This window comes from Thalassophryne amazonica, chromosome 17 (genome assembly GCF_902500255.1).
Source record: "Thalassophryne amazonica chromosome 17, fThaAma1.1, whole genome shotgun sequence".
Classification (NCBI taxonomy): domain Eukaryota; kingdom Metazoa; phylum Chordata; class Actinopteri; order Batrachoidiformes; family Batrachoididae; genus Thalassophryne; species Thalassophryne amazonica.
This window is the reverse complement of record NC_047119.1, coordinates 52,133,894-52,159,569: the sequence shown is the minus strand read 5'-3', so window position 1 is coordinate 52,159,569 and position 25,676 is coordinate 52,133,894. Positions and strand designations below refer to the sequence as shown.

The 25,676-nt window shown below is 40.2% G+C and overlaps 2 protein-coding genes across 2 annotated transcripts; both read left to right on the top strand.

Moving 5' to 3' along the window:
* Positions 1-346: 346 nt before the first annotated feature.
* gtf3c5 (general transcription factor IIIC, polypeptide 5) lies at positions 347-14,316 on the top strand. Its single transcript, XM_034192660.1, has 11 exons — positions 347-634; positions 3,548-3,746; positions 3,853-4,048; positions 6,717-6,900; positions 7,370-7,474; positions 7,777-7,891; positions 9,262-9,342; positions 9,901-9,980; positions 10,287-10,369; positions 12,820-12,962; positions 14,017-14,316. Exons 1-11 carry the CDS (start codon positions 413-415, stop codon positions 14,193-14,195), a joined length of 1,587 nt encoding a protein of 528 aa, XP_034048551.1. The 5' UTR covers positions 347-412; the 3' UTR covers positions 14,196-14,316.
* Positions 14,317-15,787: 1,471 nt separating this feature from the next.
* On the top strand, positions 15,788-25,106 carry cel.2 (carboxyl ester lipase, tandem duplicate 2). The gene is made up of 6 exons (XM_034191802.1): positions 15,788-15,988; positions 19,803-19,950; positions 21,121-21,240; positions 24,446-24,643; positions 24,828-24,976; positions 25,095-25,106. The coding sequence occupies exons 1-6, from the start codon at positions 15,926-15,928 to the stop codon at positions 25,104-25,106; spliced, it is 690 nt and encodes a 229-aa protein (XP_034047693.1). The 5' UTR covers positions 15,788-15,925.
* The last annotated feature ends 570 nt before the right edge of the window (positions 25,107-25,676 follow it).

Below are 25,676 nucleotides of genomic sequence, written 5' to 3'. Positions count from 1 at the left end.
GTTTATTATGTCCAGAGTTTAAGGATCCAGTAACCAATTTCATATTTATTTACTTTAAGATATTTGTAAACTATTGTGTTGTTATATTCTGTATATACTACAGGATGGTACAACATGCCATACGGCATGAGATCACAAAAGAAATTTACCCCCCCCTTCCGCTTCTCCGCGAATAGTTGCTGTCTTTTAATTTGCCAAGACTTTGGATTGTTGTGGTTTTTTTCATCCTAAGCATCCATGCAAAAGTGTTTCTTGAGACAATTTTTTAATTTATTTATTTATTTTGTGGAACCATTTACATATGTTCCGTTTCCGCCCGGCGATATTTTGCGCTTGTACGCAGACAGTGCAAGAACTTCAGAAGCGGTACCGTATAATTCTTGGAGTAACAAACGCTTGCTGAGTAATATTTATGACTAAATCTGGCATGGCGGAGGATTCGAAAGAGTTTAAAGTGGACTTTACATTGCGGGAGCTGGATATCTCGTGTCAACCCGAAGAAGCGGCTGTTCCCGGCAGCTCGTCAGCGGTGGAGTTGCGGGACAACCGGCTGGTGTGCGTGGAATACCCGGCGGTGTTCACCAGTGTGGACAAGATGCTGGAAACTCTGGGAGGTGAACATACGGTGTCCAAGGTGAGCAGACTAAAACTGTGATCCGCCGCTGTGTAACTACGAAAAAAAAAAAAAAAAGGTACAAAGTACACTTCGACTTATGCTGTTCAACGACATACACACACTCTGCACACATTTGCTCGTTAGGGTGTAACACTCTTGATGTATGGTAAATGGATTGCCTTTATGGGTTGCCTCGGACTTTACCTGAGCACCCTCTGGTACTACAACCCCTGGCAAAAATTATGGAATCACCGGCCTCGGAGGATGTTCATTCAGTTGTTTAATTTTGTAGAAAAAAAAAGCAGATCACAGACATGACACAAAACTAAAGTCATTTCAAATGGCAACTTTCTGGCTTTAAGAAACACTATAAGAAATCAAGAAAAAAGATTGTGGCAGTCAGTAACGGTTACTTTTTTAGACCAAGCAGAGGAAAAAAATATGGAATTACTCAATTCTGAGGAAAAAATTATGGAATCACCCTGTAAATTTTCATCCCCCAAATTAACACCTGCATCAAATCAGATCTGCTCATTGACATTGACCCTATGCCATGACATTGACCCTATGTGTCTTTTTGCAAGGAATGTTTTTGCAGTTTTTGCTCTATGGCAAGATGCATTATCATCTTGAAAAATGATTTCATCATCCCCAAACATCCTTTCAATTGTCCAAAATATCAACATAAAGTTGTGCATTTAATGATGATGTAATGACAGCCATCTCCCCAGTGCCTTTACCTGACATGCAGCCCCATATCATCAATGACTGTGGAAATTTACATGTTCTCTTCAGGCAGGCAGTCATCTTTATAAATCTCATTGGAAAGGCACCAAACAAAAGTTCCAGCATCATCACCTTGCCCAATGCAGATTCGAGATTCATCACTGAATATGACTTTCATCCAGTCATCCACAGTCCACAATTGCTTTTCCTTAGCCCATTGTAACCTTGTTTTTTTCTGTTTAGGTGTTAATGATGCCTTTCGTTTAGCTTTTCTGTATGTAAATCCCATTTCCTTTAGGCGATGTGTCTCCGCACCAACCCATATAGCGCTTTTCCATCTCCATCCGAAGTTCAGAGTGCTTTGCAATTATGCCTCATTCACACAGACACACGTTAGGGTGCTGCCATGCAAGGCACTCACGACACTGACTTGGTTTTCACCTGAGGATCCTCTGGTCTGAAGCCCACGTTTAATCACTGGACTGTCCCGGGTACAGAATCAGTTCCTTTAAATTTAGGGGGAGGTGACAATAATAAAACCCCTGGCAATAATTATGGAATCACCGGCCTTGGAGGATGTTCATTCAGTTGTTTAATTTTGTAGAAAAAAAGCAGATCACAGACATGACACAAAACTAAAGTCATTTCAAATGGCAATTTTCTGGCTTTAAGAAACACTATAAGAAATCAGGAAAAATAATTGTGGCAGTCAGTTACGGTTACTTTTTTAGACCAAGCAGAGGGAAAAAAATATGGACTCACTCAATTCTGAGGAATAAATTATGAAATCACCCTGTAAATTTTCATCCCCAAAACTAACACCTGCATCAAATCAGATCTGCTCATTAGTCTGCATCTAAAAAGGAGTGATCACACCTTGGAGAGCTGTTGCACCAAGTGGACTGACATGAATCATGGCTCCAACACGTGAGATGTCAATTGAAACAAAGGAGAGGATTATCAAACTCTTAAAAGAGGGTAAATCATCATGCAATGTTGCAAAAGATGTTGGTTGTTCACAGTCAGCTGTGTCTAAACTCTGGACCAAATACAAACAACATGGGAAGGTTGTTAAAGGCAAACATACTGGTAGACCAAGGAAGACATCAAAGCGTCAAGACAGAAAACTTAAAGCAATATGTCTCAAAAATCGAAAATGCACAGCAAAACAAATGAGGAACGAATGGGAGGAAACTGGAGTCAACGTCTGTGACCGAACTGTAAGAAACCGCCTAAAGGAAATGGGATTTACATACAGAAAAGCTAAATGAAAGCCGTCATTAACACCTAAACAGAAAAAAACAAGGTTACAATGGGCTAAGGAAAAGCAATCGTGGACTGTGGATGACTGGATGAAAGTCATATTCAGTGATGAATCTCGAATCTGCATTGGGCAAGGTGATGATGCTGGAACTTTTGTTTGGTGCTGTTCCAATGAGATCTATAAAGATGACTGCCTGAAGAGAACATGTAAATTTCCACAGTCATTGATGATATGGGGCTGCATGTCAGGTAAAGGCACTGGGGAGATGGCTGTCATTACATCATCAATAAATGCACAAGTTTATGTTGATATTTTGGACACTTTTCTTATCCCATCAATTGAAAGGATGTTTGGGGATGATGAAATCATTTTTCAAGATGATAATGCATCTTGCCATAGAGCAAAAACTGTAAAAACATTCCTTGCAAAAAGACACATAGGGTCAATGTCATGGCCTGCAAATAGTCCGGATCTTAATCCAATTGAAAATCTTTGGTGGAAGTTGAAGAAAATGGTCCATGACAAGGCTTCAACCTACAAAGCTGATCTGGCAACAGCATTCAGAGAAAGTTGGAGCCAGATTGATGAAGAGTACTGTTTGTCACTCATTAAGTCCATGCCTCAGAGACTGCAAGCTGTTATAAAAGCCAGAGGTGCTGCAACAAAATACTAGTGATGTGTTGGAGCATTCTTTTGTTTTTCATGATTCCATAATTTTTTTCCTCAGAATTGAGTGATTCCATATTTTTTTCCCTCTGCTTGGTCTAAAAAAGTAACCGTTACTGACTGCCACAATTTTTTTTTTCCTGACTTCTTATAGTGTTGGAACGAATGGAAAACCCACAAGTCCATTGTAAGGTTCAGGGACATAGTCCAGACTTAGTACTAGCATTTTAAAATGTGGTCACATTTGTCAGCGCGTCTTCCTGTTAATTCCACAGACATACACTAATCCCAACAAGCGACTGGAGCTGCGATACAGACCTCAGGACCCGTTCTGTCATTGTCTGTTTGGGAACCGGCTCTCATCCACCAACCTCCTCTTACGAGTGCGGCGGCGGGTGCGAAAAAATGACCCGAAGGATGCTCAGATGCACATGGAGATACTTGGAGTGATCGGAACAACGTACAAATTCCAAGGTTAAATTGAAAGTCCCAGAAAATGTAGCTGTGCTGGTTTATACCTGAACAGAGTCCAATTTTGTGCTTAATGCAATATTATGTGCTTCTAATTTGTTCTTTGCAGGGCTGGCTGACTTTCAGTGTCTCGCTGTGCATTCACAAGATGGAAAATCCACGTCTTTGTATGACAGAATTATCCTCAGAAAATCAGAAAATCAGGACTTCTTTCATCAGTCCATGCCGTATTTCCTTCCCCCGGCTATCTTCTCACGTCTTGACAGTCCTGTGGATTATTTCTACCGGCCTGACACCAGTCACGGGTCAGTGAGAGCGCTGTGGGAAATCAGTCACATGAGCCTGAAAGGTTTTTGTTTCTTTGTTTTCTTCTGCATTATTTTTCTTGCTACCAGTTTGCCTGCTTATGATTATTGTTCAAAATGTCTGCATGACTTAAAATCTGATTATTTATTACAGTTACTGAGAGTGTCATGAAAAAACTTCAATAGACATTTTTTTTCACCTTTGTCATGTGGCTAATATTGAAATTCAGGACTTGAATTAAACAAAAATGCTTTAAAAAAATTACACTCAATCAGTGAGTCATCTGCAAATTTTCTTCAAGAGAAAAATATGACAAACATGTTGGTGGCAGTGTACAATAAGGGTACATTAATTAACACAGTAATAAGTAGCAGTGTATTAAGGCTTAACTGTGTTTAGTATCATTTATATAGTGTTCATGTTAAGTGAGGTATTAATTTAATTAATTAATCTAATTTTGAATAAATAAATATAATACTTTTTCTGATTTAATCATTTATATACTCAACTCATTATTAATGAACATATTAGGTGTGGCTACCCCAAGTGCAAACAAGGGAGTGGGCAAAGGGACTTACTATTAGGTTGCACTTAATACAATACATGAACTGTCAATTAATGTACCTTATTGTAAAGTTTTGTTTTTGTACATCTAATTATCAGATTTTTTTTTTCCCTTTTATATTTATTGTACATCTGCCCTGTAGCTGATCATTAAAAAGGAAGTCCATCCATCCATCCATCCATCTTCTACCGCTTAGTCCAATTAAGGGTCGCGGGGGGCTGGAGCCTATCCCAGCAGTCATAGAGCGCGAGGCGGGGTACATCCAGGACAGGACGCTAGTCTGTCGCAGGGCTAAAAAGGAAGTCTTCTTGTTTTTTTTTTTATTTGGCTTTCTTTAGGAGCTTGTATGATTAGATTTTTGTTAATTTTGTAAGTATGTTCATAGTTCATGTGAATCTAACAAGTAGCATAAAATCAAGGAAAATTATATAAAAAATGTTATTCTTAAAGGGTTATTTTATAATTGTTACAGTGCAGCACAGTTTCTCTGAATCCTGTTTTTCTCAGCTCCATTCCCATTAATGTTTGGTCGACCTGATTATGGCGTGGATGCAGGAATATAAAAAACAAACAAACAAAAAAAAACAGAGCAATCAGAGTTTTCTGACATCTGCCAATTTGGATCCGGATTACCTCCAAAATTCAGTGGCATCTTCCATGCCCTAATATTTATCTGTGGTGCAAATTTGGTAAAAATCCGTGAAGCAGTTTTGACGTCATCCTTAAAACACTATATAAAGTGAAACTTGATCCAGAATCTGCATCTGGATCACCTCCAAAATTCAGTGGAGTCTTCCATGCCTTGATGTCTATCTGTGGTGAAAATCAATAATGACATTTGACATACGCTTAATTTTTTTCTCCAAAAGCATCTGTGATCTTGGGCCGATTGTGCTGGAAATGATTAATCTCTCATTAACCTCTGGATCTGTTCCTAAGCGTTTCATATCTGCAGTGATTAAACCATTACTTACTAATCTTGACCCTAGTATATTGAAATACTATAGACCAATATCAAATCCATCATTTTGCTCTAAAATTCTGGAAAAGGTGGCATGTCGGGCCGGACCCGACTGCAAGGGGGTCGCGACAGGAAAAACACCTCCATTGGAAACCTTAACAGACAAGTTGGAACATGCCCAGCTGTTAAACAATTTCTCAAATACTCACTTGTTGAAAGCCATCAAAAGCCGCCTGAATTTTACAAATGGTTTTCAACACGGAGGTGTTTTTCCTGTCGCAGCGCACACGGATTTGCGTCGTCGTCACGGAACCGACTCGGCGAATTTGCCCGCACGTTCTTTCATTACAAAATCTCCTTTAACAGTGGAATGTCCGCATAAACTCCTCATGCCGACTTCTTCTGAAACTTCTCTGTTCTCTGACGACAACCTGGGTGAACAGAGCCTGAAATTAGGATGTTTTCAGCTCGAAACAGCCAGACGGACGCCACCTCCGACCGCGCCGCGCCGATCTGCTTTGTGAGCTGTCCTTAAAGCGAAAGAAACTCCACAATCTCTCATCAGCCGTTAAACTTTTCACCGAAAACCAGCTGAATTTCTCGAATAGTGTCCACTCGGATATCCTTCACAGGTCCTGAAAAAATTTTGATAAAGCAACGCGCGCCGTCTCCAGCGGCTTCTCAGACAAAGGATTTCAGCCGAGAGGGCTGGACCAGTGCTCACTCAAAGCCTGCCCACAGGTGAATGACGTCACCGACACACGTGAAAAAACTCACGCATGCGCACGAGGGTTCAAGCATGTCTGGTGTAATCGCACGTGATTCAAATCCATATAGTTTTTTTTGTTTGTTTTTTGTTTTTTTTTATAAAACTGCCGGTTAGTTTTCTAATAGACCTCGTATATCTAAAAAATGTCCTATTTTGCAATGTTAAAGAAACAGGAAAAAAGTAAAACCATGAATGCTTACAGAGATACATAAATATACATTTTCAAATGTATCCAAACAGATAAAAAAATAATAATAATTTTCACAAGAGAATAGGCACCTGTTGGAGCACTTGGGGTGCTGGCAGAGGAATGTGCTCTTCCAGTTTCCTTGTCGTTGTTTTTGTTTTGACACTTTGCTTTTGTGTTTGTAGCCAAGCATCCATCCTTAAGAAAAACGTGATCGGGTTGAATCGTGCTCGCCGCCCTCACAACGCCATCTTTGTCAGCTTCACCGACGCCACCGTGCCCTCAGAGTGCCTCGGGGCAGCCAGAGCCAACTGGGAACGAATCAGCGTGAATGACTTTGATAAACGGAATGAAGAACATGTAAGAAAGGTAACATCAGCCAGGAACAAGGGAGATATACATTTTTGATTATTTTTGCTCACTGCTCCTTCCAAGCCATCATAATCAATTTTTACCCAACACAAAAATATGGACATCTGGTATTGCAAAGACTTTGCATCCGTCCATCTGTCTGTTCGTCTGTCTGTGCTCAGCATAAGTCCATTCCTATTCCTGCCAGGGCTTTCAAATTCACAGGGTACATTCTTAGGAGACAGACCTTGGACAAGGTCAACGATGGCTAAGCTTGACTTATTTTAAGAGGTCAAAAGGTCACATTCTGTTTTCTATTGGTATGCTCATATGGCCGAGGGTATTTTAGCATTGTGTTATATTTTTATTATTCCTAAATAAGTGAATTGTGTTATTAAAAGAAAAAAAAAGTCATGGGCACATGTCAAACCTGCCTTTTTTCCCCTGTGTGTTTTATCTTATCTCAAACCAAACGTTTTGCATGGAGATGTTTGAGAGCCGGCCCATCTGGTCTCGGAACGGAGTCAAGGCCAACATGAACATCCACCCGGAAAAACTGAAGCTGCTGCTGCCCGTCGTTGCTTATTACATGGTGAGCTGGAGGCTCAGACTCTGCCTGGTAAACAGAGAAAAACTATGTAGTTGCTCTTCCTCTATGGAGGTCATGTTTTCAGTGTCCTTTGTCTGTCAGCAGGACATCGATGCTCAAAACGTCATGAATAGGTTTGATTAAAATTTGAGCAAGTGGGTGGGACTTGTATAAGAGAAAAGCTAATTAAATTTTGAGGAGAATTAGTAAATCACCAATGTAATCAAATGAAATTATGGGATAAACAACATTTTTACCTCTGAACATGAACTTGTACCTTTTTTCTTCTTGTTTTTTGCCTGCAGTTGACAGGACCATGGAGAAGTCTGTGGGTGAGGCTCGGCTATGACCCACGAAAGACCACTGAGTCTAAGATATACCAGATGCTGGACTACAGGATCCGCTGCAACAGGAGGGATGGTAAAGCTGGCATCAAATTTGCAAATGGGTTTTTCAAGCAGGCATTATGATAGATTTGCAACCTGAAATCAGCCGTGCAGAACTCGTCAATCACAGGCCTCTGCAGGCTGCCTGTTCGGACTCGTGAAAAAAGCTTCAACTCTGGTTCAAAAACCTGTACCCTGCAATTCATGAGTAATTCCTTTTGTATGTGTGGCTGGTGTTTGGCTGGATGCTGCAGTTTTTAAATCACTTTTAAAGAAGGTCATCATTAAACCACTGAGCTACAGAACCCAGTGGCAGGTTAAGATGTGTTTTCATGAAATATAATCACTGCAGTTAAACTTTTTTGTCATATCCTGAAACCGTAAAAAGATTCTCAGATGTTCTATAGTCTGTGATCGAACAATGTAAAAGCAACCAAATTTGTAAAGTTGTGACGTGTCTTGTTTAAAAGTTGCAAAAAAATAAATTCTCTGTCGTATGCCAAAAATTCAGTGAATTTTTGACTGAATTTCAGTCTGAGGCAGACAGAAGAGGAAGGAAAGAACAAAAAGTTATGACGAGAGATTGCAACACATGTGGCGTCCCCATTTTTTTTTTATTCAATCTTTTTCTTTCATTCATTAATTTTTTTTATACCTGCTTACTTAGGTTAAGGGTTACAGGGGACTGGAGCCTATCCCAGCAGTCATAGGGCGTGAGGCGGGGCACACACTGGACAGGATGTCAGTCTGTTGCAGGGCCACATATAGACAGAAAAACACATTCACCCCCTCACACACACCGACAGACAATTTAAAGTTTCCAGTCCATCTAACCAATCTGCATGTCTTTGGATGTGGGAAGAAGCCGGAGCACCCAGAGGGAACCCACACAAACACGGGGAGAACATGAAAGGCCACAGGTGGGAATTGACCCCATGACCTTCTTGGTGTGAGGCAACAGTGCTAACCACCAAAACACTGTGCTGCCTAAAAGAATTTGTAACTTAAAAAAAAAAAAAAAAAGTATAATTTCTGACTTAGCAAGTGTTATACTGTATTAACATTTTTGAATTGTGCCAAAAAAAAGTGCAGTTGAATCTCTGATGCTTATGTTGATGGATTTTGAGTTTCTATTAAAACCTCTGATGTTAACTGTGTTAAAGTTGTGTTTTTTAAAGTAGGAGGTCAGAAAAGTTCTGAGTTCTTGTCTGTATCACAGTAATATTTTACTGGTCTGGGGCTTGTCCACTCTTGTACAATATATGTTTTGTTTATTGTTCAAGAAATTAAAGTACATTGATGTAGAAACATTTGCTCCACAACACAGTTTAATGGTATCAGAGGTGAGGGTTTTTTTTTTTTTCTTTTTAACAAGCAACCTGTCTCCCTTTTTTCCACCTTTAGGGTATACATTGTCTGACATGCCAGTGAAAGCTAAGAGGAGTTCACTCAACTACAGCCTACAGATCACACTCAATAAAGCAGGTGAATTTATGCAGGTGCTCTTTATGTTCTTATTCAGCAGAAGATGACTTATTTATCCGAGACACAAATATTCGGCAATACAATATCAGAAAGTATAATTTATCTTTAAAAAATCTTTTGAAAATCTGATATGCTTACAATGCACACAGTTCTTTGTAAAATGTAAGACTGTACAACCAGTAACAAATTTAAAAAGCTGAACTACAATCAAAAGCACAAAAATAGGGCTTCTGTTACATTTCCTACTTAAAACCCAAAATTCAGTAAAAAAAAAAGTCAGAAATGCATGTTTTATTTTTTTTTTTTTTGGCGCATAGAGCTTTGAAATCCTTGATTCACGTATAAAAATTTAGGTTTTGAGAGTTTTACAATTCTTGAGCTTCAAGGTATGAAAGTTTGCCGGATGGATGAAAGAAAGGATGGAATTTCTTCTGCCAAGCACAACTTAAAGTTGTAAATAAAACACAAGAAGTGACATTTGTACCAACTGATTCTTGAGCGCAAGAAATGTAATCTAAAAAAATAAGTTCTGTGCTTGTATTTTTTTATTTTTCTTAGTTCCTCAGGTACCAAATGTGATGGAGCTTCCGGATCAACAGGGTTGTCAAGAGATGATTCCTGCAAAATTCCAGCTGAAGGTTGGTGAAAGATCAGTACATGCATGTTGGACGACGGATCGTTATTTGATCTTGGTAATAACATGGACGTAAATGAGCAACAGTGGGCTTAATGACCTGAAGAATTCTGTTTAGCAGCTTCAGAAGCAACTTGGAACAGATGTATATGTTCAATTAAAAGATGCCAACATGAGCCCAGGATGTCACAGCTGAATTTGCAGTAATATTAATTATGGAGAGTTTTGTGGACCCATAATCTCACTGACCATATTTCCGACTAGCTTTTTCCCAAAATTAATATTACTCTTCTTCACCTTGCATCTGCAGGAATCATCCTACATTTTCAGAGAGGGCATGCTGCCTCCTCACAGACAGATGTTTTATCAGCTTTGTGATTTAGACGTGGAAAGGTACGTCACAGTGCTGAGTGTGCGTTTACTTTGACCTTCAGTAGTTCTGTATGTGTACGTAATGAGACTTGCGTTACTTGTGTTGTCTTTAACTCAGGATCCATCTTAATAACATGTGAAATGATGCTGTTTCCCAAATTTAACTGCTGTGAATTAACTATCAGCCTTTGCTAGAATCTCTGCACCTCGTCACATTGGAAGGTCACATAAAAGTATTCCATGAAACATAGGCTGCACAACTGTTTGGTCTGGTTACCGCTGGAATTAACAAAAGTCAAGTACTAGAATGATGTGACCTGGAAGTCCTAACATTTTTAAAGGGTAGAGTGAAGTTAACTGATCAAGTAGAAAAGTTATAATTTTTAAATTTATTGAAATTTTTGTGCACTGTTGTAGCCATAGTGTTGGATTTGAACTGGATGATTTATCCCCACTGAGAGACCAGTGGCCAAGTTTGCTGTATTTACACTCACTGTGTTCATGAAGTTAAAAGTACATTTGATACTCTCGTGGAAGTTGTCAAAATCCATTGAATGAAATAATAACGCTTGTCAACACAATTTTTCTTGCATGGATTTTTTTCAATTGATTTTTGGGTAATTTGGAGGTGCTCAATCCAAATGTGGTGTTAGTTTTTACCAGTCACATCACGTTTTTGAGATATGAAAACATATTTGATGAAAAAATGTGATGTGATAGAGGAAATCTGAGCTCAGATTCAGCAGACCAAAATTACCCTAAATTAGTTCTCAAAGTCCATGCAAGAATTTTTTTTTTTTTTTGGACCAGTGTTATTGGTAGTGGTGTGATTTACCAATGGAATGATAAACTTTAAAGCTGTGTGGCCTTTCAAATTTCACAAAACTGACAACATTTAGTTTCTGCCCAAATCTAAACATTAAAATGTAGGTTTATTTTTGTAACATGTTGCAAATTTACAGCTCATTTTATTGATGTTTATTTGGGGGAGAATTCCATAGTGAATATCGTCTTTTCCTTCAATGCCATTGTGCAGAAGAACCACAGGAGGAAGCGTGTGTGCACATGTGAGGTTTTGAGATGACCTTTGACCTCCTTTGCTTAATGCACGTTCTGGGGGCGTGCACGCTAACATCCGTAAGATGTCTTGTAAATCACTTCAGAGGTGTTGGTTTCAAAAACAATGTTTTTAGATTGAGAAGCGTTCATTTCTTGCTAACTTTTACAAAACATATGAGAACCATATTAGATTTATGCAGACGTAAGCTGTTTCTGAGCATTTTACACCATCTTTGTTTATTTTGTTTGAGCGAACAGCCAGCTGACATCACGCAGTCTTACCTTACTGAGATCAGAAGTCGCCGTGCCCTTCCCAGGATCCCTCACACAGATTCAAGAAATCCCTTACATGATCTGTGATGTCATTACCAAAGTATGTTATGGTGTCTGATCGCTTGAATTTCACCCCTTCAGGGGGAGAAATTCTAAAATGTTTCCAGACACTGTGAATTTTGATCATATTGGCAAAATCATATTGAGTCCATTATTTAAATACTAAGGAATAAAATTATAGTGGTGCCAAAGAACATTCTTTTTATGACTTTGTAAGTTCCTTTGGCTGCTCCCTTGTTTGCACTTGGGGTCGCCACAGCAAATTCAAGGTGGATCTGCATGTTGAATTGGCACAAGTTTTACGCCGGATGCCCTTCCAGACGCAACTCCACATTACATGGAGAAATGTGGCAGGGGTGGGATTTGAACCCGGGACCTTCTGAACTGAAACCAAGCGCATTAACCACTTGGCCACCACCCCTATTCTTTTTATGACTTAAATCTTTAAAAACCCAAAGGCTGTTCTGCTTTAAAGAAATATGTGCTCTGTTTTTCTTTTCCTTGTCACATCATAAAGAGTTAGTTTGTGTAGAGTTTAGTCTTGATTGGGCATCTTGATTTGGGTTTGAATGGTCTTGATTTTCTTTGTGTGTGGTTTTGTTTGATATATATGAAGCAGCGGTGGTGGCCAAGTGGTTAGTGCATTTGGTTTCAGTGCGGAAGGTTCCCAGTTCAAACCCCACCCCTGCCACACTTCTCCATGTAATGTGGAGTTGTGTCAGGAAGGGTATCTGCCAATAAACATGTGCCAATTAGGCAAGCAGATCCACCTCAGATTTGCTGTGGCGACCCCATGTGAAATACAAGGGAGCAGCCGAAGGGACTTACTCTATATATATGTGTGTGTGTGTGTATATATATATATATATATATATATATATATATATATATTTTTTTTTTTTTTTTCATAAAATATATAAAAACAAGAATATCCAGTATGTGATAAATATGTGCTAACATAACTAATATAATAAATCTGAAATCATCAGGTTTTTTTTTTTTTTTTATTACTTTCATTTTATTTATTTCAGGAGAATGACTGTGTTGTGATTTGGGTGGGATGTTTGTTCTGCTTTCAGCATCAGACAAGTGATTCGTCAAAATGATGGGAAGGAAACAGAATGTGACGAGCGAGATGGCTGGTGCCTGCCTGGTACCACCTACAAATTGAGGAACATAATCTCAGAGATGGTAAAGCGTGTCATCGAAGCAAATAAACCAAGTAAGAAAGATGTTCCTGTTAGCCACAGTCACTATTGATAGAATTTCGATTCAAAGAGCTCTGAGAAATAGTTATATTACTGTTGTTTATGTTGTTTATATAAAAATGTTTATGTTTAAGAAAATGCAGCTTTACAAGGTTAATCAAGTGATTCTAGATGTAAATTTACTTATCTGCTTTGCTCGTTCAGAGTTGGCTGGCAGTTTAGCGAAGCGCTGGTCAGTAGTCGGCAGATACCGCTACTCCCCTCTTTTAGCTCCGGGTGATGGCGTAGCATGTGGGCTTGCGGATTTGAAGTGCTTCCGAAGTACTTGACTTTCATTTTGCAGATTTTGCACACTGCATAAGTCATGTCAAGCTCCTTCTTATGCAGCAAATAATAAAATCCAAAATGCACCCAAACATTTGCCTTCAGCAAAGACGGTGCTGGCTGAATTAGCTCTTCGTCCGCCATGCTAAGCTGCAGCTCACGAATGTTTGAAGCATGCTGGACCCTCCCCTCGCGGGGACGCTGTAGTATGGAGGCCGTTGCCTGACAAAGAGTACATGCAGCCAGTAAGTAAGAAAATGTTTAAAAAAAAATGCTTTTTAAAAATCGATTCTTGGACATTTTGGATAGATTCAGAATCGTAATAAATAAGAATCGCAATCCGGACGTGAATCGATTTTTTTTTTTTCCCGGCACCCCTAGTAGAAATCATTCGTTTTCTATACCCGCTTACTTCAATTAAGGGTCACGGGGGTATTGGAGCCTATCCCAACAGTCATAGGGCGTGAGGCGGGGTACACCCTGAACGGGACACATGAAATCTTGTTTGTGATAATCTCACAAAGTAACAATGATACAGAAAATTGCTGCACATAAATTGTTTATACATGGTGAATATTACTGTGTTTTGAGTATTGGAGCTCACTGCTTGGAAACATCTCGTAGCCACTCCCATTGCAGATACAACTCTGTTAAAATTACAGTATGGATGGGCATTCTCAAAAAGCCGAAAATAAACCATGTTAAAACACACCTTAAACTAACTCCCCCTCCCCTCCCCCACAGAATTATCAAAACTAACTCGCCGGAGACAGATTGGTCAAAATATGGACGTCCCGGAGAGAGCTGTGGATGAAGATCAGGAAGAGGATGAAGAAGAAGAGGAGGATGAGGATGATGATGAGTTTCAGCCATCAGAGGGAAGTGAAAATGAGATGGAGACTGAAATGTTGGATTACATGTGACAAGACGACATTTTGACTGTGAGCTCCCTGAGCGTTTGTCATTGTTCTCTGCACTTTTCTTTTCTCTGTAAAATATAAATATGAATTTGTGAGTTAAATGTTGGAATAAAAATGTAACATTCTGAGCAGTTTTGAAGAGAAAAGTATCGGCTTTGTGTCACACTGGAGTAGTTTTTGAGTGTTCTTTTCAGTTATTAAAGTGCAGACACACACATAGCTCAACCACACATGAATGTGAGGAAAATATGCAGTAGGTCAAGTTTTCTCCATGGTCAGGCAGATCTGTACAGAAACCTGCAGTGTAGAATGTTCTGCGCCACTGTGTGATGGAGCGACATTGGATATTAAAGACACCTGTCTTTAATGAATCTGTCCAGCCTGCACCAGTCTCTGCAGATTTTTCTCGAATTAATGTTCAATTTGCATAAATGAGCCATGTCAGCTAATTATGGATCTAGTGAACAGAAACGTTCAAACCACATACAAGCAACTCCGAAGAAGTACAGAATCATAGAGTGGGAAAGCAGGCTTTGTGATTTACCCCCACGTATTACAACTGTGTCTAATTATAGGACCTGATGGAATCGTTTGGATATTACTCTGGTGGAGTGGGAGATTGTGGGATTTTTAGTCCATTTGAACAGCTGTGTCAACTTAATGGAAGTCTCCAGCCGTCTCCATGAGATAGAAAAACTTAAGTTGCTTTTGAAATATCGGTGGCAAACAGTACACTACAGTATGAACAGAAGTTTTCTACAACATGATTTTCAGAAAAACAAAGTCCAGCTAAGATTTAAGGTTTTCAATCTGGATTTTATAATGTTTGCAAACAACTAGTATGGCAGAGCTGGGGGTTGGGGAGGGGTGGCCATTTTGTGATCTTACAGAGATAAATGCAACTCAATTCAGGGGCTGGTTTCATTGATGGTATCCGTCACAAGTTGCACAACAAGGCCGTCTCATTTTGAAGGCTCCTTGAAATGCAGCCTTCTGTGCCCTGACCACGGAGGATACAACAGGTGTACCCTTCACAGTCCAACAATCCTGTCTTTGCATGAATGCTTTGTAAATAAAATAAAGGGACAGCTTCAGGCTCCATATGTATAAGTTTACAAGTAGAAGGAAAAATGATTATGAAACTAAGTGTTACAGCTGTCGTGCAGTTGTCAAGGTTGTGATGTGGACACTGGGCTTGAAAGCAACAACTGTGTTGGTTGGACACTTGTGTTACACTGCACGCTGCTTTACACCAAGTCGATGATGGGGCCCTTAATGTTAACTCTGTAGACAGTTAATCTGAATAATTTATATATATATATATATATATAAAGGAGTTATTGCATGATGTGAGTTATAGGTTGGTCCAGTACCTGACAGCCAGCAGGTTGTAGGTTCAAACCCCACCTGGCATCTTTCTGTGAGAAGTGTATGTTCTGTGTTTTGCAGTGTTAGAATGATTGAAATAATGCTATCAGATTGTTAAAGACAAGTGTGGAAACATTTAGTCAATTTAGTTTTAAGCTGCAGCAATTTGGCTTCTTACTAATGAAGATGTTTTTTCAAAAGTACACACATACATATGGAAGCACATGGGTGCCTAGGACATTTGCACAGTGAGGTGGCTAGTTATGTAAGGGTGAGAAAAGCACACTGGTCTGTTACTGTTTGAGGGAGGGGCCTCCTTTATAAAAGTGTGGAAGCCAGCCGACTTGGTTGTCAAACCTGTCACCATGGCGATATGGGGGATTTTGGTTGCCATTGCTGCATTTCTAGAGGCGACCTCTGCGACCTCTGTAAGTGTTATTTGGATAACACAGCCAACAGTTACTTTAGAATACAGGGTTACAAGTGAAATCCAGTGTGTCCTTCAGAGTCACTCTGCAGTGTCAAAAAAGAGAATTCAAGATGTGAAAGTGTAAAAAAAAAAAAAAATCTAATTCCGCTATTAAACTTATGTTCTTAATTACAACCATTAATTGCTTCAGTACACATGTTAAAACAAAAGTAGATTTTAGAATATTCATTTTCTATACCTGCTTGTTCCAGTTAGGAGTCATGTGTGTTGGTGTTGTGGGGAGGGTGCACAGGGCAAGAGACGTGCACATCCTGTACAAACTGAATATTCATCATGAAAGATGTGAACTTTTCATCAGAATGTGCCAACTTGAAATTTTACTGTGCCTAAAACTTTGGAAAAATAATGTAAAACAGGCAAGTCTTTACATTTAGCAATAAAATTGCAAAATCTGTATTATAATAGCCAAGTGACCTGTGCGTGTGTGCATGTGTATGGCTTCAATTACGCAAAACCAAGGAGAGCTAACATTTGCTGTTTGGTATGCTTATGTGTTTTAGGTCAGTGAAGAACGCTGCAAAAATGGAAAGTTGATAGGACAAAATTTTTTTGAAGAAATTAGCAATTTTGGCTAACCAGTAATCATCAATGGTCATTGTGTTACAATGCACCATTCGGCACTTTAATGTTTCCCATAATCCCCCTGCCAGCCCTCTGCTCTTCCCAGAATGCACCGCGGCGACTGCAGAGTTCTGGCGTCTCACAAAGCATGTTAAAAATGGCTAGCGAGGATGTGGATGGTGTTGATTTAGCAAGTTCACAGGAGATTGACACATTCTTCCAAGTTAAGAGGGGTAGCTAGAGGAGGTGTAGCACCTGTGATGGACTTCTGGCATGCCCCAATGTTATCTTATTGTCCACACTTCACGAAGTGTGTTTACATTGTGCCCTGAACTGGAACTCTGCTGAAACTGACCTCTCACATGAGTCACAGACTGCAAGACAGCACGAGATTCACAACTGCAAAACAGCGAGTGGGAGTTTGGGGTTTTGAAGTTTTAAATGTTATTGTGGTTCATGTTAGTTTAATAGTGTTGTTAGTGTTATTGATTTATTGTGTTTTGTAGCTCAGTTGGTTTATTCAGTTTAGATAAGTTTGATGTTGCGCTTACCATGAGTGAATTACGTCTGTTGGTACCATGAGTGAAATGTGTTGTGATTTTAATGTCTTCTGCCACCGACTTTGTCAAATTAAAAGCACCTGCATATAGCAGCTGTGTGTGCATGCAACTTCGATCGCAGAGAAACTGGACAGCTGACATTTGCCGTTTGATGTGGTTATGTATTTTGGGTCAAGGATGAACTGCGAAAACGGAACAATGGATGTTGCTAACTAGTGTTTATAGTTAAACTTTGGAATGCATTGAATGAAGAATTTAAATGTGCAAATCTTCATAGATTCAAAAGGATCTATAAGGATAAAATTATGAGAGAATATAGTAAAAAGAAAAGTGAATGTAACTGCTGAAATGTAAGACAATCATGTTAATGTTAATTGTTTATTTAATGTTTGGTGTCTTGACAAGGAAACGGCGTTGGGGTTGGAATGGAGGTAACAAACAGATTTATTTTTTATTTATTTATTTTTTGTTACAAGGAACAGTTCATGATAAATGTTTCTGCATATAGGTAAAGAATGAAATGGCATGAATGTGAGCAAATAAAAGTTGAACTAATACTTTCTGGACTCACACGCCATTCCAGCAGGGGGCAGTAAATCATCTTATATTGAAAGCGTGCGCGTGGCGAGTGATTTTATTTAGTAAATTCAATGTAAGTACATAATACAATTGTAAATACTTTAAAATTCATGGATGAGACACAGAAACAGAAAACACTTCTTTCTATTGTGGTCCATTTAAAAATCAAATGACAAAATAGAAGTAAAAATAAAACATAATAATAATAATAATAATGCATACGAGTTATATGTATATATGACAACAAGAACCTAAACAAATTATAAATACATTAAGACAGTAAATTAATATTCAAAAACTACATAATTAACAGGAAATAAAAGGGTTGAGCTATTTACAGTTGTTGAGGTCTAAGGTTCTAAAAATATTCTGGAATCACACCATTCCAACTTTTCTTAATTTATCACCATCCTTGAAAAATGTCAGCTAGCTATTTTATAAACACGACCCAATCTAGATCCCCGCTGGCAACACGCTCGTGTGTTGTAACTTTCAAAAATGCATTCTTTGACATGTTCTGCAACATTCATAAGAAAGCTAAGAAAATTGTATATAATCAGGCCCACCCCCTTAAACTATTGATTGACAGCTGTCTTTGTGTTGTCATGTTGAGGGCAGTACACTACAGTTATTGGGTTTCCCCAAAAAATACACTCGTAAATCTGTCATCTACTTAAAAAAAAATCATTTGACAAAAAATTGCTTTTCATTCTTATTGGAATGGGAATGTTTAGACTTTGGAACTTGGATTTTTTTCCCAACCCACTGATGAAGGTAAAAAGTTCATTCATTTTCTTTACTCATTTCAGTCAAAGGAAATGGACAGGTCACCAGTCTATCACAGGGTGAAAGCAAAACAACCAAAAAATTTAAATTTTATATATACGAGGTCTATTAGAAAAGTGTCCGACCTTATTATTCTTTTCAAAAACCATATGGATTTGAATCACGTGTGATTACATCAGACATGCTTGAACCCTTGTGGGCATGCGAGAGTTTTTTCACGCCTGTCGGTTACGTCATTCGCCTGTGGGCAGTCTTTGAGTGAGGAGTGGCCCACCCTCTCGTCGATTTTTTCATTGTTTAGGAATGGCTCAGAGACTGCTGCTTTGTTTGATCAAAATTTTTTTCAAAACTGTAAGGCACAACTGAGTGGACACCATTTGATAAATTCAGCTGGTTTTTGGTAAAAATTTTAACGGCTGATGAGAGATTTTGTTCTGGTAGTGTCGCCGTAAGGACGGCCCACGGCGCCTGACGGCGATCTGCGCTTCGAGGCGGCAGCGTCTCGCCGTTTCAAGTTGAAAACTTCCACATTTCAGGCTCTGTTGACCCAGGAAGTCGTCAGAGAACAGAGAACTTTCAGAAGAAGTCGGCATGAGGAGTTTATTTGGACATTCCATTGTTAACGGACATTTTGTAATGAAAGAACGTGCGGGCAGAGTCGCATGTGGAATGTCCGCACAAAGTCCTCATGCCGGCCTCTTCTGAATCTTCTCTGTTCTCTCACGACGTCCTGGGTGAATTAAGCCTTAAATTAGGATGTTTTCAGGTCGAAACAGGCCGACGACGGCGCCTGGAAGCTGCATGGGAAGTCCTTACAGCGACAGAAACACCCCATAATCTCTCATCAGCCGTTAAACTTCTCACTGAAAACCAGCTTAATTTCTCGAATAGTGTCCACTAGAAAATTTTTTGATAAAGCAACGCGCGCCGTCTCGAGCAGCGTGTGAAACAAAGGAATTCAGCCAAGAGGGCGGGACCACATCTCACTCAAGGCCTGCCCACAGGGAAATGACGTCACCGACGCGTGAAAAAACTCACGCATGCGCATGAGGGTTCAAGCATGATTGGTGTAATCGCACGTCATTCAAATCCATATAGTTAAAAAAAAATAAAAGGGTCGGTTTATTATCTAATAGACTTCGTATATATATATATATATGTCTAAAAAGTGTCTAAAACGTGTCTAAAACGTTTGCACATTGCTGTATATTTGTGGGTAGACATCCTGTCACCATGTCAATGTTCTGTGCTTTTGGCCGGCTGTAGCTGGGCGTGGTGTTGACGGAGGGTGGCATGGTGGAAGGACAGAACATTCGTCTTGGCTTCCGTCGTCACATGGACATCTTCAGAGGCATTCCCTTTGCTGACTTTCCTGGACGGTTTGAGAAACCAAAGCGTCACCCCGGCTGGGACGGTGTGTGGACGCCTTCAGCTTCTCATTTGGACTTCTTGTTCTATTTGAGTCTTTAAGCTAATGGAAATTTTTGAAACCTTGATTAGCTCAAAAAGTAGATGAAATTTAATGATAGCTGTTGTATAATTAAAGATGTCACGAAAAAATATATAATGAATTTGCGCAAGAAGCTGCCAGCTGGAGCTGCCAAAGGATGTTTGCAGTATCGGCTTCTTCATGGTCTTATTGCTGCTCTCAGCCACGTTCTTGCTGCGCTCAGCCACACTGTTGCTGCGCTTAGCCACGCTGTTGCTGCTGTCAGCCACATTCTTGCTGCGCTTAGCCACACTGTTGCTGCTCTCAGCCACATTCTTGCTGCGCTTAGCCACACTGTTGCTGCTCTCAGCCACATTCTTGCTGCGCTCAGCTACATTGTTGCTGCTCTCAGCCATGTTGTTCCTGTTTTCAGCTGCACTGTTGCTGCAGCAACGACGTGGCTGAGTGCAGCAGCTGCTCTCAGCCACACTGTTGCTGCTCTCAGTCATGTCTTGGCTGCGTTCAGTCACGTCATGGCTGTGCTCAGCCACGTTCTTGCTGCTCTCAGCTACGTTGTTGCTGCGCTCAGCCAAGTTATTCCTGTTTTCAGGCGCATTGGTCTTGCTGCGTTCAGCCACGCTGTTGCTGCTCTCAGTCACGTCGTGGCTGCGTTCAGTCATGGCTGCGCTCAGCCCTGTCATGTCTGCGCTCAACCACGTCGTCGTTGCACTCAGCCACATCGTTGCTGCTCTCAGTCATGTTGTTGCTGCGCTCAGCCACATTCTTGCTGCGCTTAGCCACACTGTTGCTGCTCTCAGCCACATTCTTGCTACACTCAGCCACACTGTTGCTCCTCTCAACCACGTTCTTGCTTTGAGTCACGTCATGGCTGTGCTCAGCCACGTCGTTGCTGCGCTCAGTCATGTCATGGCTGCGCTCAGCCACGTTGTCGCTGCGCTCAGTCATGTCATGGCTGCGCTCAGCCATGTCGTCACTGTGCTTAGTGATGTGACAGAGATGTCCAACTTGGTAAATGGCGTGAGGATGCTTCAGAAGTAGGGGGCGGGACTTCTAAGAGGAATAAATGTGTAGTTAAGTATTGTTCTTGTAATTGTGTTCCTGCTGCCTCTTTTCACTTATTGTGTGTCTCATCAGGAGTTCTGAAGGCCACTGAGTACAGGAAGAGATGCCTTCAGGTGAATCTGTTGATGAATGATCACAGAGGCAGTGAGGACTGTCTGTACCTGAACATCTGGGTTCCTCATGGAAGCTCAGGTAAAGTATGAGAAAAGCTCTTCATCCACGTCAAAAGTATTGGTCCTACGTCCCACAAAAAGTAACATGTATTCCTGGTTCCTGATTTGTGTTCTCATTGAAAATATTTACTGTTAAGAGTTACCTCTTCTTGTTGTGAAAGTGTCGTGACACAGACCCACAACAGGGGGCGTTAATGAACGGACAATGGATAAGCCAAAAAGTAACAATTTAATGTTGTGAATCGCACAACGAAGTACAGACAAAAACAATATGGTGGAATGTCAATTATACACAAGGTGACGTGTGGGCAGGCTCGAAGATAGAAGACGTCTGGCGAGAGAAGAGCCAGATCCCACACAGCTTCTACCACCAACGGACCTGAAGAACACCGGAGCCGCCAAGCCCTGCGCCCCAGGTGGCCACTGTCTTCAGCAGTCAGACCCGGTACTGCTGGCAGAGAAGAGAAACAGTATTGATGAGTGTGAGTTCGCACACTCAGTAATCCCACAGTCTGTGTTCTTTAAGGAGGGAGCACCTCCACCTCCAATCACACACTCGTGCAGCTCCTGTTTAACCACTTATCTGGTTTGGGGTGTGAGGCGAAGCCGTCGCAGTCCACACCAAACGCCAATCCCACAGATAAGGACACACCACAGGACAACGGCTGCAAAGAAGTTCAGATTATTACTTAATGTAAGTCAGCAGAGAAGTTACCTGAATGGTAGTTGATTTCTCGGCGAGGAGGAGGAGTCGCAGTCCGGCCTTTATGGAGATGGTGATGAGTTGACTGAGTGACAGCTGGTGCTGATGAAGAGTGACAGCTGTCACTCCCAGTGGCTCCGGCACCCTCTCGTGCTTGAAGCCCGCACTCCAAGCAGGGCGCCATCTGGTGGTGGTGGGCCAGCAGTACCTCCTCTTCAGCGGCCCACACAACACTTCTCTTATTGATTTGTAACTTTTTCTTGAGGTAGGAGGATGCTGTGGCTTGGTCCATCTTCATATTCTGTTTGATCCAGATTCAGACACTAGAAGGATGTTAACGTTGAGTTTGGACCATTTATCGTGTAATGGTCTCAGTTTTTAATGTGTCTGTTTGCCTTAGACAATTTTGGTGGAAGGGCATCTCATGCAGGAAGAATCATATTGAGAACAGGATCTACAAATTTATTTACCATTTTAAAAATAGTCTTGTTCCTGTTGGGCTCACGGCTATGGTAGGAAAAATGAGGTACACAAGGTCCCCAAAACAAGACTTCTTTGACTTGTGTTGGATATGTAATATTGGACATTGGAATGACCTGATACTTTTCATTCCTGCTGCTGTCCACCTGGAGGCAGCATTTGTCTTTAATTACTTTTTCCCCCGCAGCAAGTTCACCTGGTGTCATTGATCAATCCATGGTGAATCGATAATTTTGATTGTTTTTTATGTCCTGTGTTTTTCCACCAATGATGAAGGGGAAGACGTAACCCCCCCCCCCCCCCCCCGGCTACAGAAGAGGAATGAGGAAAGATGTTCACATGCGCGCTTAATGTGGGGCATCCACAACAAAATATGAGGGTTTATGATCAGTTTTGGTTTGGTTTAGATTGTGATTTAACATCAAATGATCAAGGGAAAGTCATGTTTTCTTTCCCCTTGTAATTGCTCTGGGCAGAGAAGAGAAAAGAGGGAGAGAAGTCCCGTTTCTGCGCATGCTAGATGAGCGCAGCACAGAGAACTGCTCCACACACATTACCATAATAAATCAGGAAAAAGCCTTCTGAAAATTATTAATCATTATTTAGGTTTTACTAGGTCTATCAACAAAATTTAAAAACTGCTATATAGGTTGAAGTTTGCACTTTCAACAAACATTCAAACTGAAACTGAAAGTGTGGGGAATTTGATGGGAGGACCGTTTGATTTGATCACGTGACTTTGACATGTATCTACATCGAACGACTCCAGAGGGTTAATGTGGAATCTCACAGGGCTTGATCATCCTTCAAGATGATACTGATCAAGATTCTCAATTTAAAAACTAAATGCAATCTTTATCATTTAAAGACAGACAAGTGGCCTTTATGTTTAGATATAAGTCTCTTGTTGACCTGAAAATATTTCATAATGTGAAGTTTTAGTATGACTTGGTCAGTCTCCAAAAAAACCTATATCTGAACCTGAATCCAGATTACAAATATTTAATCTATCTTCATCAGAGCTAAGATGAGGACCTTAATGACCTCAAACCCCCATTCTTCTGAGATGTGCTACAAAAAAAACAAAAAACACACACACACACACACACAACAAGGGTACTTGTAATTGAGTGATGCAAGAGCACTAAGTTGGTCCAAAACCAACCAAAATCTGACATTTAAGATGTCATTAAAAATTCTGTAGCGTTCTGGTAGATCCCCATCTGGTGAAGAGTATCATATAGAGACGGGTTGGATACTGTCGTGGTCCTTCTTTTGGTCGTCTCAGGATGTCCTCTTTTAGATAACACAAACTAATTGCAAGTGATTTGCTAGAAAAGGACACAACACTTTGGAATAATTCAGCCTTAAGCAAGATAAAATGCACAGAGTTTTTAAGTTTATTTAAGCCTTCGACACAGAGCTTAGACAAACTGAGTCCTCTAGAGAGACTGAATATGTGACAACCGCGCTCATCTATTTATTGGAGACCCGCGGGCATCGCTCCTCCTTCGACTTTTTTATTTATTTTATTCCCAAAACATGGTTTTCTATTGGAAGCGTCCTCTAGTGAACCCTAAGCAAGTGTTAGGCCATTATTTCAATGTGACAAACGCTCCGATTAAAACTTGAAGGATTTACAACTGATTTTTTTTAAAAGACCTTCAGCCACAGGTGCAGCTGGCCTGAGGCCCCTGCACCTGGCCTGCGGGAAAGCACCTAAGAGGCCTTGGAAAGCCCCTGACAGATCAAATGACTGATAGAGCCCTTTTTTTGGGTTGAACACCTGCTAGTTCAGCCAGAGGACATACAGTTCAGATCAGGACACTTGATAGTTCATCATAGTTCAAATAAGGACCTAAAAATTCTTCTACAATACAATTCTATTCATAATCTAGGTTGAAGCATTCATCTGGATCTTGTGTGAAGCAGAGAATGCTTCTATAGCAGTCACACTGTTAGACCTGGTGTGGCACTTCAAAGCAGGACAATGATTGAGGTGGCCCATAGTCTGTGACAGTCTTGTTTTCCTGGTTTCCAGTGTCCTCTGGTCTGCCCGTCATGGTGTGGATATTTGGAGGAGGTTTCTTGGCTGGAGGCTCAATGGGAGCAAACTTCTTAAATAACTATCTGTACAGTGGGCAGGAGATTGCAGACAGAGGAAACGTCATCGTGGTGACTGTGGGATACCGTGTGGGAACTCTGGGCTTCTTAAGCAGTGGAGATGCCAGTTTACCAGGTAATTGCCAAGTTCATCCATTGCCACAACACAACTATAAACACCTTGGTGCAGTAAAGGAAAACATTTTCAAAAAATTTTCCTTAAGATTTCTGTTATTTATGCCACATTTATTTCCTAAACTTTATAAGACGTTTCCTTAAAGCTATGTGTAGCTAATGGCATATGATGTGATTGTTGATAGGAAACTACGGTCTATGGGACCAACAGGCCGCCATCGCCTGGGTGCACAGAAACATTCGCTCATTTGGAGGAGATCCAGCCAACATCACCCTTTTTGGAGAATCTGCAGGTGGTGCTGGTGTCAACTTTCAGGTGAAAAACTACCCAGAAGTATGTTTAAAACTCCTTTGGTACTCACAAATAGGTAAATAAATTTGCAAATAACAACAACAACAACAAAAAATTCAATTATTTTTTGTTCTATCTCACTACTTTTTTTTTGTTCTAGCTCACTTTTTAAATTATAGTTATTATTTTCAAGGCAAACATACATTACAAAACAGTAAATGCATCAGAAGGCAAGATGATATAGTCAAAGAATAAATTTCAGTTTATTTCAAAATGAAAAATGCATGCTTTTTTTGGTAAAATTTAACAAGGTAATGTTAATTTATTCCTACTTTTGGATGAAACTGCAGTCACAAGTTAAATCCTTGTGTCTTATTGTTTGTATCAGATAACTTGTGATTTTGCATGTTTATTATCAAAAAGAACAGATAGCACACGAGAACTGATCCCATGCATGTCTCATTATTACTTAAAAAATATCCTTACATGTTCTTTGAGATGTCATTCTATAAAGCACATGTTGTGTTGATCTTAAAATAATTTTTCTTTGTTAATGTTTGATATCTCTGTTATCAGTTAACATTTGAAATGATTGAAGGTCCCTTCGGCTGCTCTTTTGTTTTCACTCAGGGTCACCACAGCAGATATGAGGTGGATGATTAATTATTAGAAAATGTACTTTATGATTATGAGAAAGAGTAAATTAAAAGACACTTTCTTTTTTTAGTCACGATGTGAATTC

What these genes read in the sequence shown, in the direction of transcription:
- gtf3c5 (XM_034192660.1), top strand. Translation starts at nt 413, where the DNA reads ATGACTAAATCTGGCATGGCGGAGGATTCGAAAGAGTTTAAAGTGGAC. An exon ending in ATGAAGAACATGTAAGAAAG is followed by an intron (nt 6,901 to 7,369) that starts GTAACATCAGCC and finishes TTTTGCATGGAG; the next exon opens with ATGTTTGAGAGCCGGCCCAT. An exon ending in CCGCTGCAACAGGAGGGATG is followed by an intron (nt 7,892 to 9,261) that starts GTAAAGCTGGCA and finishes TTCCACCTTTAG; the next exon opens with GGTATACATTGTCTGACATG.
- cel.2 (XM_034191802.1), top strand. Translation starts at nt 15,926, where the DNA reads ATGGCGATATGGGGGATTTTGGTTGCCATTGCTGCATTTCTAGAGGCG. An exon ending in AGGCGACCTCTGCGACCTCT is followed by an intron (nt 15,989 to 19,802) that starts GTAAGTGTTATT and finishes GGCCGGCTGTAG; the next exon opens with CTGGGCGTGGTGTTGACGGA. An exon ending in GCGTCACCCCGGCTGGGACG is followed by an intron (nt 19,951 to 21,120) that starts GTGTGTGGACGC and finishes GTGTCTCATCAG; the next exon opens with GAGTTCTGAAGGCCACTGAG.